Source organism: Musca autumnalis, unplaced genomic scaffold (assembly GCF_047663935.1).
Source record: "Musca autumnalis isolate F117 unplaced genomic scaffold, ASM4766393v1 scaffold_2, whole genome shotgun sequence".
Classification (NCBI taxonomy): Eukaryota; Metazoa; Arthropoda; class Insecta; order Diptera; family Muscidae; genus Musca; species Musca autumnalis.
The window spans coordinates 10,568,025-10,586,679 of NW_027411755.1; the positions used below are offsets into that span (position 1 = coordinate 10,568,025).

The following is an 18,655-nucleotide window of genomic DNA, read 5'->3' on the forward strand; positions in this document are numbered from 1 at the left end:
TGAAAGAAATTGTACTTCTATAGACCCTTTCTGAAAGAGAGGGTGCTCCTATTGACCCCTTCTGAAAGAAAAGGTGTTCCTATTGACGCTTTCTGAAGGAAAGGGTGCTCCAATTAACCCTTTCTTAAAGAAAGGGTGCTCCAATTGACCCTATCTGAAAGAAAGGGTGCTCCTATTGACCTTTTCTGAAAGAAAAGGTGTTCCTATTGACGCTTTCTGAAGGAAAGGGTGCTCCAATTAACCCTTTCTTAAAGAAAGGGTGCTCCAATTGACCCTATCTGAAAGAAAGGGTGCTCCTATTGACCTTTTCTGAAAGAAAGGGTGCTCCTATTCACCATTTCTGAAAGAAAGGGTGCTCCTATTGACCCTTTCTGAAGGAAAGGGTGATTCTATTGACTCTTTCTGAAAGAAAGGATGCTTCTATAGACCCTTCCTGAAGGAAAGGGTGCTCATATAGACCCTTCCTGAAGGAAAGGGTGTTCCTATTCACCCTTTCTGAAAGAAAGGGTGCTCCTATTCACCCTTTCTGAAAGAAAGGGTGCTCCTATTCACCCTTTCTGAAAAAAAGGGTGCTCCTATTCACCCTGTCTGAAAGAAAGGATGCTTCTATAGACCCTTCCTGAAGGAAATGGTGCTCCTATTTATCCTTTCTGAAAGAAAGGGTGCACCTATTGACCCTTTCTGAATGAAAAGGTGCTCCTATTGACCCTTTCTGAAAGAAAAGCTGCCCCTATTGACCCTTTCTTAAAGAAAGGGTGCTCCAATTGACCCTATCTGAAAGAAAGGGTGCTCCTATTGACTTTTTCTGAAAAAAAGGGTGCTCCTATTCACCATTTTTGAAAGAAAGGGTGCTCCTATTGACCCTTTCTGAAGGAAAGGGTGATTCTATTGACTCTTTCTGAAACAAAGGATGCTTCTATAGACCCTTTCTAAAACAAAGGGTGCTTCTATAGACGCTTTCTAAAACAAAGGGTGCTTCTATAGACCCTTTCTAAAACAAAGGGTGATTCTATAGACCCTTTCTAAAACAAAGGGTGCTTCTATAGACCCTTTCTAAAACAAAGGGTGCTTCTATAGACCCTTTCTAAAACAAAGGGTGCTTCTATAGACCCTTTCTAAAACAAAGGGTGCTTCTATAGACCCTTTCTAAAACAAAGGATGCTTCTATAGACCCTTTCTAAAACAAAGGGTGCTTCTATAGACCCTTTCTAAAACAAAGGGTGCTTCTATAGACCCTTTCTAAAACAAAGGGTGCTTCTATAGACCCTTTCTAAAACAAAGGGTGCTTCTATAGACCCTTTCTAAAACAAAGGGTGCTTCTATAGACCCTTTCTAAAACAAAGGGTGCTTCTATAGACCCTTTCTAAAACAAAGGGTGCTTCTATAGACCCTTTCTAAAACAAAGGGCGCTTCTATAGACCCTTTCTAAAACAAAGGGTGCTTCTATAGACCCTTTCTAAAACAAAGGGTGCTTCTATAGACCCTTTCTAAAACAAAGGGTGCTTCTATAGACCCTTTCTAAAACAAAGGGTGCTTCTATAGACCCTTTCTAAAACAAAGGGTGCTTCTATAGACCCTTTCTAAAACAAAGGGTGCTTCTATAGACCCTTTCTAAAACAAAGGGTGCTTCTATAGACCCTTTCTAAAACAAAGGGTGCTTCTATAGACCCTTTCTAAAACAAAGGGTGCTTCTATAGACCCTTTCTAAAACAAAGGGTGCTTCTATAGACCAAAAAAAAAATCTGCTACTATAAAAACGAAGAAAGAAGACGAAAAAGAACCCACTAATGTCATAAAAATGTCGAGAACAACGACGGGTCGGTAATATAAAACAAAACCTCTTTGGAAAAAATACTTTATTTACGTTTTTATCTTATAAAATAAAACATAAAATCTTTCGAGACTTTGTGTAGCTGTATAAAAAATATAAAAATATTACAGTTATAAAAAATTGGACGAAAAACAAAAAGTCTTTAAAAAATTAAATAGTATAAAAAAATAATAATTGAGTGGAATCTATTGGTCTGTTCCAGTACTGCAAGAATCAACTAATTTTTACTATTTCTTTCGATAACATAAAGGAAAAAATCTTATCGTAGTAAAAAGTAGTAGCTTCTTGCAGGTTCTGGAACAGAGCAAATGTGTAATTTTATATACAGTGAGAATGTCTTTTTTTTTGTTCGGTAGCTTTGAACTCAGTTCAGCCTTAGATTCTATGTGTGCGCCGCAACATCTTTGTCCGCTACGTATTTAAAACTTCCACCACATCCCATGCACTTGATTCGTGTTTTGCACACAAATCCATTTGTAAAACGGCGCCAGCTTGAGGTTTTACCGCCCTCAAACATGTACCAGTTGCCATATTATAAATGGGACTACGTTCATTTTTGGTATGACGCCACTGTTGATCACCCATCATTTCGTGGCATTTATTAATCACAACCTGTGTATCACCAGCCGCCTCCAGACACAGTAGACGATCTAAAACTATTTCAGATTTATCAGTTTCATACCATAGCTGATTTCTGCCCTGTTGGCATTGTTGTAAAACTAGGGAGCTGCCTTTTTTCCAAAAGCCTTTAACTTTGGGTGCTACCACTGAAGCACATAAATTTGTTCCTGAGAGTCTTAACATATAGGAGGAAATGTAGTTACGTTTACGCGAATGCCATGGCTGAAAGACGGGTAATTGTTTTTTGTCGCTTTTAATTATCTCTTCACCGGGTATCCTTAACTCGGGATATACATTCTTGAGATACCATTCAAATGATTTACATTGCAGTTTTTCTCTTAGAGCCAGGCGATCACTGATATCGCCGTAATCATAACTTGGTGATATCTTTTCGTGTATCAAATAGAAGCGTTTATAATCATCCATCCAGACATGGGCCAAACGCAGAGAGTTTTTCATCATGGTATTGGTGCCATCGGGTGCGGAATAAGGTCTACGTTTGCGGAAGATGTGACCAACCCTACTACAGGGTACAATTTTAATGGCCCCACCACATTGCCATACACGAAAAGAAATTTCCAAATTCTCACCACCCCAAATATCCATGCCCATGTCATAGCTGCCAATGTAGTCGAAGTACTTGCGGTTGACAGCAAATAAGCCACCAGCCATTGTGGGGGATTTAAAGGGACCTAAAAAAGAAATAATTGCTCTAATTCATAACTTATTTGTTGCACTGAAAACTCTACTTACCCTTAAAATCTTCCTGATCCTTCAACGTGCCATCAGGTAAATTTTCCCATTTATAGTGCAGGCCCCAATTGAAACCACCACGCACCAGAGGACTTGAGGTGTATTGGAATGTATCGGGATTAATTAAGTCTATAACTGGCACCGCCAATGTTGAGTTCTCATCACGTATCAGACGCAACAATGGCTCTGCCCATTGTTGATTAACTTCAATGTGGGAATCCAGGAAAATAATAACATCGCCTTTAGCCTCATGGGCACCTATCACTCGCGACCTTATGAGACCTTCTCGTTTAGTATTTCTAATATAATGCAAATTATCATATTGGAGTTGGGAATGCAATTCGGCAACCAAATGAAATTCCAACTCAGGTAAATCACTATAATCATCCACTAGTATGATTTCTTTTAGCAGCCATGATGGCGTACGATCTATTACACTTTTAATGGAACGGAATAATGTCATTTTGTGTTCATTATAGAAGCACATAACAATGGAAGCTGTGGGCAGTGTTTCAGATTGCTGTGTTGGCGAGCGAGGACATACCTTGTGCCTTGTATCGGGTACGGGGCGTGTCAAGCCGATATTGTTGGAAACCAACGCATTAAAGGCATGCTGCTTATAGCCAATATCACGCACGTACTTGTCCTGCTTATCACGTACTATACCCAGCGAATTCAATGGATCTTCATCTCCATCCACTATTGTGAGATTAAGCAGGGGGTTGGGTGATTTCTCTACTTTTTCACTCATACATTTCTCTTGTACCCGGGCTTCAAATTTCAGTAAAGGATCTGGAGTCCCGCCGTCATCATCCACTAACCATCCACCTTTTTCAATGTCACCATGAAGTATATAGAAATAGATAAGTAGTGAACTAATTCCCAACAACACTAAATATGTTTCCAAACTCAATGTTTTACAAATCCTTCGTTTGAGTTGTGGTACCATCTTCAGTAAGACACTGAATTAGCAGCAGAGCAAGCAGCAGCAGGTTTGGTATTTCCACGCATATGAAGAAGATTCAATAGTTTGCAGATGAAAACAAGTTCATTAATTTTGCAATCATATCCAACAATTAATTAACAAACCCGTTTTGCTCGCATTTGTTTACGTTGATGACATTTAATAGACACGACAAATTATTGTGAATAAAGTCACATACAGAAGGTAAACAAGCAATTCACAGTAATGTGTTATTGTGAAGAAATACAGTGAATCACAGTCAAAATTATCCACTTCAATTTCTTTCATCAAAACTGCGATTGCTAAGAGTTAATTAATGATAGCGATTTCATTCTTCTTTATATTTTAAATTAGGGTCTTAAATTACATATAATAAAATAAAACTAACGAAATTCGGGTAAATCTAGATAAAAAATAAAAATTGTTAAAAAACATAAATTTAATAAATAATATTAATAAATATTAAAATAAACTACAATATTTCTTGTTCGAAATCCTTTTCTATCCAACATAATTCGATATCTATATATTTTTTAATTTGTACTATAAGGTCCTGTCTATCTTTTATGTAGAGCAAATTTCCTAACGTTGGAGTATTATGGAGTCTTCGTCTCCATTGGCCAAAAAATGTTTCTATTATGAAATGTGTTGACAAATTCGATATAAAAAATTACCATTATCTTGCAAACTCGTTTTGCTCGCATTTGTTTACGTTGATGACATTTAATAGACACGACAAATTATTGTGAATAAAATCACATACAGAAGGTAAACAAGCAATTCACAGTAATGTGTTATTGTGAAGAAATACAATGAATCACAGTCAAAATTATCCACTTCAATTTCTTTCATCAAAACTGCGATTGCTAAGAGTTAATTAATGATAGCGATTTCATTCTTCTTTATATTTTAAATTAGGGTCTTAAATTACATATAATAAAATAAAACTAACGAAATTCGGGTAAATCTAGATAAAAAATAAAAATTGTTAAAAAACATAAATTTAATAAATAATATTAATAAATATTAAAATAAACTACAATATTTCTTGTTCGAAATCCTTTTCTATCCAACATAATTCGATATCTATATATTTTTTAATTTGTACTATAAGGTCCTGTCTATCTTTTATGTAGAGCAAATTTCCTAACGTTGGAGTATTATGGAGTCTTCGTCTCCATTGGCCAAAAAATGTTTCTATTATGAAATGTGTTGACAAATTCGATATAAAAAATTACCATTATCTTGCAAACTCGTTTTGCTCGCATTTGTTTACGTTGATGACATTTAATAGACACGACAAATTATTGTGAATAAAATCACATACAGAAGGTAAACAAGCAATTCACAGTAATGTGTTATTGTGAAGAAATACAATGAATCACAGTCAAAATTATCCACTTCAATTTCTTTCATCAAAACTGCGATTGCTAAGAGTTAATTAATGATAGCGATTTCATTCTTCTTTATATTTTAAATTAGGGTCTTAAATTACATATAATAAAATAAAAGTAACGAAATTCGGGTAAATTTAGATAAAAAATAAAAATTGTTAAAAAACATAAATTTAATAAATAATATTAATAAATATTAAAATAAACTACAATATTTCTTGTTCGAAATCCTTTTCTATCCAACATAATTCGATATCTATATATTTTTTAATTTGTACTATAAGGTCCTGTCTATCTTTTATGTAGAGCAAATTTCCTAACGTTGGAGTATTATGGAGTCTTCGTCTCCATTGGCCAAAAAATGTTTCTATTATGAAATGTGTTGACAAATTCGATATAAAAAATTACCATTATCTTGCAAATAATGAACTGTATTTCTCAGAGATTTATAAAGGCAAGGGTCGTTTACTTCTCTATATTTAATGGTTTGAAGAAATCCAATAGCATTGTTAAGAATAGTTATTTTTTTCTTGTAGATTATAATTTGCTTCGTTTGCAAACAATTCTACAAGAGGCTTTATATTTTTAAGGATTTTTTGTGGCATTAAATTGCGCACGGTTGGTGCCTCGCATTAGTGCATCTATAGTGATATTATTACCATATACACATAGCCCAGAAAGTCTGCGTTCACCTTACTACTTTTCAAAAACGATGTTAAAACTTTAATAAATAGATGAATGAGATCAGTTTTTCCTTCATAAATATGTTATTGGCACACTTTACTACCACAATAAAAAGAAAAATTCCTTAAAATATATTATTATTACGAAGATAACGGTAAAAAAGTGTTACAACTGCTAAATTAGAGCCCCAAAAAGTCTGCATTCACTTTATATGTTGCAATAGTAGTTTTAGTTTTTTTGAATTTTTTTGCAGTTTTCTCCCATTTTTAATTAATATTGTCACAACTGATCATTCTGTGAGGTCATTTGCACACTTAACTTAAAAAAGTAAAATATTTCAAGAATGGAAAACTAGGACAAAGAAAATGGCATCGATAAAAGGAAAATTCTAAGTAAATTATGGAAAAAGCTATCGAAATATTGGCGAAACTGTAGGTAGAACATATTAGTCTATACATAGAGTGATAATTAACTATAAAAAAATCGGAATTTTGAAATCAATGCCCAGATCTGGACGGTCAAAGCTCAGTTTTGGAGGGTCAAAAATATTATCAGAACGGGAGGAGCGTAACATAACTAATATAGTTAAAACAAACAGTCCGATAATTACTTCAAAAGTTGTTGAAAATGTGAAAATGGCATCCAAAAAAAGTATTTGTGCACAAACCGCCAGAAAAATACTGCATAAAGCTGGATATCATGGTATAGTCGCACGGCGAAAGCAGTACATATCACTAGTGAACAGGCAGAAGCTTATTGAATTTGCTAATGAATACATAAACAAGCCTCCAAGTATTCCGGAATCAAGTCATATTTTCGGCCCAATGCATGTTCTATATGTTTGCAATGAAAGGATTTCAAACTGTTTAGAGAAAGCTCGAACAGCGCTTGAAAAACAAAATCTTGTTTTACACTGTAAAAAATGGCGAGGGTGATGTTTTGGTTTGGGGTGTGCAGCAGCTTCTGGAGTGGGCCAACTTGTATTTATTGAATCGACAATGGACAAGTATGGTTACCTAAACATCATGATGCGCAATTTGAACCAAAATGCGGAAGAACTACGAAATTTTGGTTGCAACAACATAACGTTTCAAAGCATACTGCTGAGATTGTAAGGTTTTGGCTCCTATATAATGCCCAGATCTGGGTTATGACGTAAAAATTCTGGTTTGTTTATAGTTAATTATCACTCTATGTATGGACTAATATGTTCTGCCTACAGTTTCGCCAATATATCGATAGCTTTTTCCATAATTTACCTAGAATTTTCCTTTTATCGATGCCAATTTCTTTGTCCTTGTTTTCCATTCTTGAAATATTTTACTTTTTTAAGTTAAGTGTGCAAACGACCTCACAAAATGACCACTTGTGACAATATTGATTAAAAATGGGAGAAAACTGCAAAAAGATTTAAAAAAATTAACGGTATTATTGCAACATACAAAGTGAACGCAGACTTTTTGGGGCTCTAATTTAGCTGTTGTAACACTTTTTTACCGTTATCTTCGTAATAATAATATATTTTAAGGAATTTTTCTTTTTATTCTTGTAGTAAAGAGTGCCAATAACATATTTATGAAAGAAAAACTGATCTCATTTACCTATTTATTAAAGTTTTAGCATCGTTTTTGAAAAGTAGTAAGGTGAACGCAGACTTTCTGGGCTATGTGTATATCTACAGTGAGCGTCAAAATATTATACGTATAACATATAAATGTAACTTTTTTAAGCATTTAGTGGTGAACTAATATCCAGAAAATATTAAGTCATTCCAACGTTTCATTAGGAAATAAATGAAGATTACAAAAATAACCCAAAATTTGACGCGTCAAAACAAAGATTACACTTTTGCCAAATGCAAGAATTTTTTTATTTCTTTAACAAAATGAAGGGATATTTTGGCTTTTGACGAACCCACAAACATTAAATCATCCATTGTTTTGGTGAAATCCGGTGATTTTTCCCGCATTCGGCCCGTGGAACCGCTTTCGTGTAATTTTGGCATAAAATGAGCCTCTATTTAACTTTCGGTTCATTTTTTCCGTAAGTACTCAATAGATTTGAAGTCTAGAGGCTATATTGATTGATCCTGGAAACATAGGAGTCAAATATAACAACATATTATTCATAAATATGGCCGAACGCTTCAAATCCCTGCTCATATTTTACGTAAACCTTTGGCATTAGCCCAATTCCTCTACACTAGGGTCGTGTCAATATGAAAGGAAGATATTGTTCTCATATCCCTGAACCCACAAAAACCATTTATCCGACTCCGTTACTGCTATGCACACCCGGTCAAAATCATAATAAGACTGACTGGATAATAGGTGTGTACGATAACTTTCCCAGCAATAATGACTCAGTCAGTTCCAGCATCCTCTCAGTTGATCAGACTTGTAAATGTTTGCTGGACAAATTTTCCCAGGAAAAATTTGCAAGTTCTCAGTCACAAAAATCTCCAAAAATCTGTCCAACCTCGCTCTCTTTTGCTGGATAATTTTGTTATCGAACAGCATTCAGTAAAAATTTGTACGAATTTGTACAAATTTTTGGGTTATCGTACAGACCTAATATTAGAGATTGCATTAAATTCATATTCGATTTATCATATTTTACAGCGTGTTGAACTTCTAACCACTTAGTACCGGTCCACACTAGAGTAATTTCATTAAAAAATTGCATGAAATTATGCGTCTCTAAATCGACTTCCATAGTAGAGTAAAATCATAAAATTGCTGTAGTGTGGGATTCGACTTAGTCCCGGTCCACACTAGCGTGAATTTCATTAAAAAATTTCATGAAATTAGGCGTTCTTAAATCGAATTACCCACTACAGCAATTTTATGATTTTACTTTACTATGGAAGTCGATCTAGAGACGCATAATTTCATGCAATTTTTCAATAAAATCACTCTAGTGTGGACCGGGACTTTAGAACTCCAAATATCATGAAATTTTTTAATGAAATTCACGCTAGTGTGGACCGGGACTTAGTGAAAAGTTATTGAAGGATCCAAAATGTACAAATTAGGCCACAATATACAGTGAATCACAGTCAAAAGTGTCCACTTCAGTTTCTTTCATTAAAACTGCGATTGCTAAGAATTGGTTAATGATAGCGATTACATTCCTTTTTATATTTTTACATTAGTGTCTTAACTTAGATATAATAAAATAAAATAAAATAAACGAAATTCAGGTAAATTTAGATAAAAAAATAAAAATGGTTAAACAACATCGATTTCTACCTCACAGTGAAAAGTATGCACTCTAAAAGTTTCATGAAACAAAAAGGTTTTTTTAGGGTTTCAGCCCTTGGTATGACATCCTTTTTTATCCTTTACAGCTTTTAGCCTTTTTGGCAAAGATTTAACTAAGTTTTCGGGGCAAGATATCGGAAATTTTCCCCATTCTTCTTGCAAGGTATAATTCAGGGTTCCTATACATTAGATGTTACGATTTTTTATATTTGTCTTCAAAATAATCCATAAATTATCTATAGGATTCAAATCCGGGGATCGGAGAGGTGTTTGAATCACTTTGGACAGTTACATAGCATTCTTTTTGGAAAATATGTGATTTGTGCTCGGGCTCATACATATATTGATAAAATTGGATGTTGTCCCAAATCCCATTTTTTCAGCGCCTAAATTTCAAATTATCCTTTCAGAATGTTTAAATAATACATCTTATCCTTAATTCCTTCTATAAAGACACGATTTCCTACACCGGAAGCACTCATACAACGCCATACCACAACAGAGTCTCCTCTATGCTTTACTTTTGAAATTGTGTGTTTGGGGTCCAAGGCGGTATTTGCCCTATGTCATACCTTAATTGGTCCATATGGACAAAACAGGCTGCCAATGAAAGCAATGAAGACAACTTTAACCTGCTTTGGTCATATGGACCAATTAAGGTATGTCATAGGGCAAATACCGCCTTGGACCCTAAACACACAATTTCAATAGTAAAGCACACAGGAGACTCTGTTGTGGTATGGTGTTGTATGAATGCTTCCGGTGTAGGAAATCGTGTCTTTATCGAAGGAATTAAGGATAAGATGTATTATTTAAACGTTCCGAAAGGATAATTTTAAATTTAGGCGCTGAAAAAATGGGATTTGGGACAACATTCCAATTTTATCAATATATGAGCCCGAGCGCAAATTACATATTTTTCCAAAATGGATGCTATGTAACTGTACAAAAGTGATTCAAACACCTCCCCGATCCGCGGATTTAAATCCTATAGATAGTTTACGGAGTATTTTGGAGACAAATATAAGAAATCGTAACATCTAAAGTATAGGAACCCTGAAATATGCCTTGCAAGAAGAATGGGGAAAAATTCCGATATCTTGCCTCGAAAACTTAGTTAAATCTTTGCCAAAAGGGCTAAAAGCGGTAAAGGATAACAAATGATGTCATACCAAGTGCTAAATTCCTAAGAAATCCTTTTGGTTTCATGAAATTTTAGAGTGCATACTTTTCACTGTGAGGTAGAAATCGATGTTGATTAACCATTTTTATTTTTTATCTAAATTTACCTGAATTTCGTTAATTTTATTATATTTAAGTTAAGACACTAATGTAAAAATATAAAAAGGAATGAAATCGCTATCATTAACCAATTCTTAGCAATCGCAGTTTTAATGAAAGAAACTGAAGTGGATACTTTTGACTGTGATTCACTGTATACATAGATATGAATTACATCAAAATGTTTCTTACGGAATATACGTAGAAATGTAAATAACAATGTTATTGATGAGTTATAATCAATAATCTCAACTCACTGTACATGAGCAAATTCCACAATAGAATTCATTTGAAACGCACTAACTTTTCTGAAATTGCTATTCAATGAAATGTATTTCTTCAAAAGTAAAAATTGATTTCATCGCACTTTATACATTTTTGCACAAAATATTATTTTCACGAGTAAAATGCTTTATTCCAACATTAAAGAAAAACATTGTTGAAAAAGGAAAAACACGAACATTTTTTATGTACATCTTCTGTTCCCATCTTTTGAATATCGAGGAGTTTGTCTATCATCGTGGACAACGTGTCAACCAAATATATGACGTTTGGTAAATTTTTTGTATGCAAAGTCTACATATAACTCAAAAGGTTCCTTGGATATGCAGCTGTTCCATTCAGAGGATAAATTCATGGTGGGAATTTGTCCTCTTTAAAGAAAAGTTGTAGATCCAATGAACCGGTATTTTCTACTCCTGCGTCATATCTTGACTTTGAGTACAAAACTTTGTTATACGTCATATTGGGTCTCAAACGCGTTGATACGTCATGTCCAAACTTCTCGATAGTGTAATGAGTCGAACATGATGATATACAAATATTTTCATTAGTTTCCAGAAAGTGCAGCAATGATTCTATAGTTGCTACAAAGCACCCTTTTAATGAGAAGGATAAATTTTGCAAAAATGTTAGGAAGTTATTTAAAATCAGTATTTTTGCTCCACAGAAATGTCGTCTCGTTGAACAGAAGATTCATAAAGGGTATTGTTTGTGTAATAATTTCTATTGTAGCATTTATTCCTGGATCATTATTTCTATTTATTGATCGCAACATATCCATAACTCTGTTATTTAAAATTTGTTTGTAATGTCTTTTAGAAACACGTGTGTAATAATATCTACGATGTACAGTGAAACAGAAAAGTATACATACACCCTACAAAAATGCAGTTTTGGCTAAATCGTTGGGTTTTTTACAGCAACAACTGCACTGTGTGGCCCCTTGGTGACAAAATTACCATAATTACACAAATTTATTTTAATCTAATACGTATATTTAATACAATTAAAGGAATTCAATTTTCACAACACAGAAAAGTATACATACACCCCAAGGAAATACGAGCATTATCGTAAAATTTATGGAATTAGTAGCAAAATTTATAAATTTTTTAGTTTTGGCGAATGTATCTGGGTGTCTCAGATATATTTTAGAGAAAACAAATCATTTTTGGCGGTTTTATGCCGTTATTTAAGGTCGGACTTCTTGTATAGCACATTAAAGCTGACCCTTGCTTAACTCTCTGCGTTTTTAGGTATTGTACTTTATAAAAAGCACAAAATTAGTTTCATATTGCAAATCTTGAGACCCAAGAAAGCTTTGGAGTTCTTATTGAGCAAAATATTCCTTCCTGGACGTCGATTAATGCACATTTTTCCTCAAATTTCTCAGGAAGTTAATATTTTCCGCGGAATTCCTGGCGCAAATTACATACAAAATGCATTGAATTGCCTTGTACTATGGTCTGATACAATCCTTGGACATTAATTGAATCAGAAATGTGACATATTTTGTTACAAACTTGTTCCCAAAGCTTTTAAAGCAACAAAATATAAGCACTACCAAAAAAGCATGAAATTTGTACTGTGAACAACGTCGTTTTCGTATTATGATCATTACCGTTACAATAGGCCCGAAACGTTTCGTAGAATTGTACATTTCTGAGTCAATTTATGCCCAAGGATTGTATCCGACAATATCACAAGGCAATTCAAGGCCATCTATATGTAATTTGCACCAAGATTTCCGCGGAATCTATTCACTTCCTGAGAAATCTGAGGGAAAACGTGCATTTATCGACGTTAAGGAAGGTATATTATGCACAAAAACAACTTCAAAGCTTTCAGGGTCCCAAAATTTGCCATCTGATACGAATTTTGTGCTTTTTTATAAAGTACAATACCTAAAAACGCAAAAAATTAAGCAAGGGTCAGCTTTAACGAGGTATATAAGAAATTTGACCCTAAAGAACGGCATTTGACCCCCAAAAATTATTTTCTTTTCTCTAAAATATATCTCAGACACCCATAGACATTCGCCAAAACTAAAAAATGTATACATTTTGCTACTAATTCCATAAATTTTACGATAATACTCGTATTTCCTTGGGGTGTATGTATACTTTTCTGTGTTGCGAAAATTGAATTTCTTTAATTGTATTAAAAATACGTATTAGATTAAAATAAATTTGTGTAATTATGGTTATTTTGTCACCAAGGAGCCACACAGTGCAGTTGTTGCTGTAAAAAACCCAACGATTTAGCCAAAACTGCATTTTTGTAGGGTGTATGTATACTTTTCTGTGTCACTGTATGTAGGTATTCTCCGATTACATGTTCCGATAGTTCATTTCCACTGGCCTGTACAGCAGGATTGCCATAATAAATAGCCGATTTAAGCAAATGTCTTATAAAATTGTGGAACAAAAGCATTACATCGAATGCCCACCGCATCCTGGTACAGCCGCATAAATTGGTTTACCATGAATGATAGGTTGCAATAAATTTAAATGTGTGCTTAAGCACGTTTGCATTTATATCTGTTGCCACACGGTATATTGTGGTCAACATTGGTTTAAGGTTGTCTTTATTCAATGGTTCCACATAGTTAACACCCATAAAAATTTGCCAATTACCGCTAAGGCTCGTTAATAGGAACATTTGAACTTATTTGTTATTCTTCTACGGGTTTTTGTGATAAAATTGTTCTTAAAATTGCTGTTGTTCTTTCGTTAAAACCCATTGGACACTGCGGGTATAACGCTTCCAAAGTTTCAGCCGATTGAAGTCGCAATGGCATCCGACTCTGTGCTATTTTGTATTTACTTTTCGATGATAATAAAGATTTCATTATTGCTTTCCCCTGCACTTCATTATATGGAGGATTAATAGTGCCATTGGTAATGTCTGCGAAAATGCCTTCCCAATTAGGTCCTGCTACCTCTGCTTCAGGTCCGGCTACCTCATTGTTTTCAATATCTATGACTTGGATGTCGAAAATACCATTATTTATTTCAGCATCATCGAATCCCCGAAAGTCCGAATCCTCAGAGTCAACACTCATTTCATCATTTTCAATATTACGAATTTCAACACTATTTTGTTCTATTCCGTTAACCTCAGCATTTCAATATTATTCTGTGCTTCTTGTGGTCTGATAGCATCAAGGTTGGGCAAATATGGCTGAGAGCCTCGAAAAATCTTTTTGGTTGCTTGTGAACTATCACAACCATGAAAATATTTATAGCAAATGCTTCGCAATTGATTTTCCTGCCGTATTGTGTGGTACTTTGCCATTAACAATGGTATCCACTCTTTTTGTACGGCCTGCATACTCCCATATTGCATTGGGTCTTTCCACGTTCAATTGGGCACGCAGCAATGTCGAATTTTTGTCTGTTGAATAAAAATAAACGGATAACATTCGATTTCAATGTAATATACAGTGAGTGTAAAAAATATTCGGTTTTAAATTTCACCAATAATAACACCTCAGTATTTTAGAAGCCCATGCCCAATATCCAAAAAAAACCAAATACTTAAAAAATGTTGGTCCTGTGGCAATTAAAAAGTGTATGTAACATGGATCCATGGCAACCCTATCAGCGAGAATAACAAAGAAAACGTTGTTAACCCTGTTTTCTATGCGTCAAAAATATTCGGTTTTTGTAACTTTTCCCAGCAAAAAAGTTTGGAAGTAGTGCGATGCAGAGTTATGATTTCAATACATCTTTCGATGCAGTCCACACAGAGTTATGAAAAATGCACTCCGCTCGATACATTTTAGAAGCACTCGCCTATAGATCCCCAGCCAATTAAGCCAATTTTTTGATCCCTACAGTCGCAGTCTTTTTTTCTGAACACAAGAAAGAGTGTCTAAAATTATAAGAATTTGTTTAAAAAAAAATAAAGAAATACACACTAAAGATACGAACATTGCTGTAATTCACGAAACGCAAATTTTTTTTGAAGTGGAGTTAGAGTTTTTTTGGAAATCTGAACTGGAGTTGGAGAAAAAATAAAAAACCATTTGGATGATGAAGCAATATCAGTTCCGGTGTCACAAAAAGCAGAGTAGAGGAAGTCCCGGTCCACACTAGAGTGATTTCATTAAAAAAATTGCATGAACTTATGCTACTCTAGATCGATTTACATAGTAGAGTAAAATCATAAAATTGTTGTAGTAGGGAGTTCGATTTAAGAACGCCTAATTTCATGAAATTTTGTAATGAAATTCACGCTAGTGTGGACTGGGACAAAGTAAACTCAGTTATGATCAAATTTAATGGAGAGTTTTTATAATTTGTATTAGTGTAATAATAATATAATAATTGTTCCACAAACATCCCATACGGGACAAGGGAGACTTCTCTCATATCAATGAGTGCACCCCGATTCATATTAGCTCAATGATATGGGACCTACTGTTTATCGCCGAGTCCGAACGGCGTGTCTGGCTGAAATACTCAGGAAATGGCTGAAATACTCAGGAAATGTCGCCAACATTACTGAGGGGTATTTTGCCACCGTAAAATTCATAGGTGAATTCATAGGAAAAGATGTACTCCAGCGGCAATTGTTCTAGTGATTTAACTGCATCCGCGGATGCAAACTTTTTGCTGGGTTGTTAAATATCTTGCCAAAAAACAGGGGCTCAATTCTGTTTCTATGAAAATGTGAAATGAAAACTTTTATAAAGGACAAAGCTGTCAAATGAAAAAAATTATAAAGGAAATATTTCTCATTTCAAATTTTCATAGAACAAGAATCCAGCCCCAGATCATTATCGAACTATTTCCGCAATATTAGTATACATTTTAATAATTGCGAACAGTATCTTTGTTCCTGTGTGCAAAAATATATTTTATACCAAATTATTAAAATTTAGCGCTAAGGAAAAACGCTATCCCAGAAAAGAGAAAACTGGTCATATTTCATTATAAAAACAGCAGAAATAAAAGGAAATTTTGCTTATTTTTGAATATTCAGTCGAATATAGCTGAAATAATGTGCAAAAGTCACGAAAATATAGAAATAATCGATTTCGTGAAACACATAAGCCAGCCAAAACCAAGAATTAGAAGGGAAGGTAGAGGAACCTCCTGAAAATGTTCGGCTAAACCGCCCATAATTTTTTTGAATTTGGACACGAGTCCTAAATGACTTTCAGAAGATAGAAAATATGCACTTACATTACAAAAAAATCGAACGGATAAAGCCTTTCATGGCCTTGCAACACATCCATTAAAAAAGTAAAGGAATAAAGCTATAGATAGATATGTGTATGACATATAATGCTTTGTTTACATTCGACGTCGTTTCGTGATTTCGAAGGCGTTTCGTGATTTCGCGCGAAATCAAGCAAAATTTATCATGATTTCGCATACAAAAATGAAATCATCTCATTTTGTGATTTCAGCGAAATCAACATCGAAATCACAGTACACATGATATACAACCTTGCTTTTGCCTAAAAAAGTACCAAAAGTTGCAACACTTTTCACGTATCACAATAAACAAGGTAGATGTACGAATTGCTGGAACAAAAAATGTTAATATCAAAATTTGTAAACAATGTGATAAAATATTAAATTACATTGTTACAATGCTATTTTTCATTGTTTTCCCGTACTTTTTTAATGGTAATGTTAGAAAATAGACCGAATTGTCAAAAATTGCTTCCCCATACAAATTTCGTAAAAAATACGGGAACGGAAAAATGACGGAAATTGCAAAAACTCCAGCAGAAATGTCAAAATCAACGTATCACCTATAATATTAGATACCAATGAACATATGAACATGCTTGCTGCTAGTTTTTACTAGGCCAAAATTTTATGGCAGAAAACAGGAGAAGAGGGTGTTATTCGGCGCTATTTTTGTTTAAAGAGAAGTGCAAGTCTTGCTGGATTTCGGAGTACGGGAACGCATTTTTAGCACTAAATGGAAAAACTCCTGCAACTACTCATGGTATAAGTAAAGAGGTAGATTTAAATGAAAAAAATCTATAGAACCCTAGTTTTCCTGAATTCATAAAACTTCAAAATTAGTAAACAAAAAGGCAACAAGTGGGTTTGTTTACAAAATACCAATTTTGAGCATTTTATAAAAAACGCGAAAATGAATGAAGAGCAACGGTTTCTCCACATAATCGAGTAGTGGATATGATAAAATGTTTGTTTCAATAATAAGCTGAAGGATTTCTTCCATACAAATGTTCTAAAACCAATTTTAAAAATCATTGAATTCGATTGTTTTTAAAATTGTTGGCATATTATTCAAACATCACACACACATACAAAGATTGTGTATATTGTTTTGAAGTTTTAGGAACAGTCGAAAGAAAAAAATTTAAATTGACAGGAAGCTTTAGCTAACCTTTATTATTAAACCATGCAACTACTAATATTTTGCAGGTTCTGAGCAAAACTTTTATCTATCAACATTTATTATTATAATGTCTCAACCATAAAATATTTTTTATTTTTTCATTTGTTAGTACTATACTCAATTAATACGATATATAGATAATATTACGATAATTTTCCAAGTAAAGTTGTAAAGTTCTATATTGTCGTATATTTTTGACGATTAAATCAATTTACAACAAATTGTTTTGAAAATTCATGTTCGATCAGCTGCGCATATGCATCTACCTTTATCATTGTTATATGTTTGAAATCAACAAAAAATAAATGTAAACACCGGGGTGTATTTCAGGATTTCGTGAAATCCAGTGGATTTTGGAGCGCAAGTGTAAACTTGGCATAAGCTTTGTTTCTTTACTTTTTTAATGGTAAGAGTGGTAAAAGAGAAAAGTGTCAAAATTGCTTTCTCATGAACAATTTTACCAGAAAAGTAAAGGAACGGAAAAATGGTAGATCTGGTAGCAATGTCAAAAAGAAACATAAAAAATCAATTTTCGTCTTTTGTTCCACAGTTAATTTACTTTTGTCAGCGTTCGACTTTTTCGTCCATTTTTTTTTTCATTGTGAAATAAACGTCAAACAAAAGTCGAAAAATCAGTTCTGCCAATTTTACCTGCAGAAATTTATCTGGTAGCCTATGGTAGAAGAGAAAGGCATATGTGCTCTCTCTCACTCTCTTAAAAATTGCTGCCAGTTTTACCACTTTTTGGGGTTAAGGAAAGCTTTGCAGGTTAAAAATGATAACAAATGGTAAAAATGGTAACCTCAGGTAAGTAAGTCGATGGTCAGACTAGCATGGTTTCAACATGGCGACGTCAAGTTTATTGGCGAGGGGTATGAAGTAGTGAAACCCATGTACATGGTTTTCTGTGTTTGCTGTGTTGCCTCTTCTCGTTCTTCGTTGCAAGATTTTTTCTTTAATTTTCTTTCATTTTTATTTTCTCAAGCAAACGTTAACAACAAAACAAACATAAATATATTTAATAAAAAACATTTAATTAATGAAATAGTGAAAATTTAACTATTAATATTAATTTAATTATTAATATTAATTATTTTGTGTTGTTTTTTGGTTTATTTATGTCTTTTTTTTTATTGGTACGAGAAACACAACAAACGCGGAATGGTACAATAAAGAGGACACGCAAAAATAT

At 33.8% G+C, this 18,655-nt stretch overlaps 1 protein-coding gene across 2 annotated transcripts; it reads right to left on the reverse strand.

Annotated features, from left to right (window-relative positions):
• Positions 1-1,841: 1,841 nt before the first annotated feature.
• On the reverse strand, positions 1,842-4,351 carry Pgant35A (polypeptide N-acetylgalactosaminyltransferase 35A). 2 transcript variants are annotated; one of them, XR_012409784.1, is made up of 3 exons: positions 3,206-4,347; positions 2,138-3,144; positions 1,842-2,016 (listed from the first exon to the last, which is right to left on the reverse strand). XR_012409784.1 is itself a non-coding variant. In XM_073965082.1 (2 exons), the coding sequence occupies exons 1-2, from the start codon at positions 4,152-4,154 to the stop codon at positions 2,243-2,245; spliced, it is 1,851 nt and encodes a 616-aa protein (XP_073821183.1). In that variant the 5' UTR covers positions 4,155-4,351; the 3' UTR covers positions 1,842-2,242. The 2 variants fall into 2 exon arrangements, 1 of the variants encoding a protein (XP_073821183.1); XM_073965082.1 differs by having other exon boundaries at positions 1,842-3,144; positions 3,206-4,351.
• Positions 4,352-18,655: the final 14,304 nt, after the last annotated feature.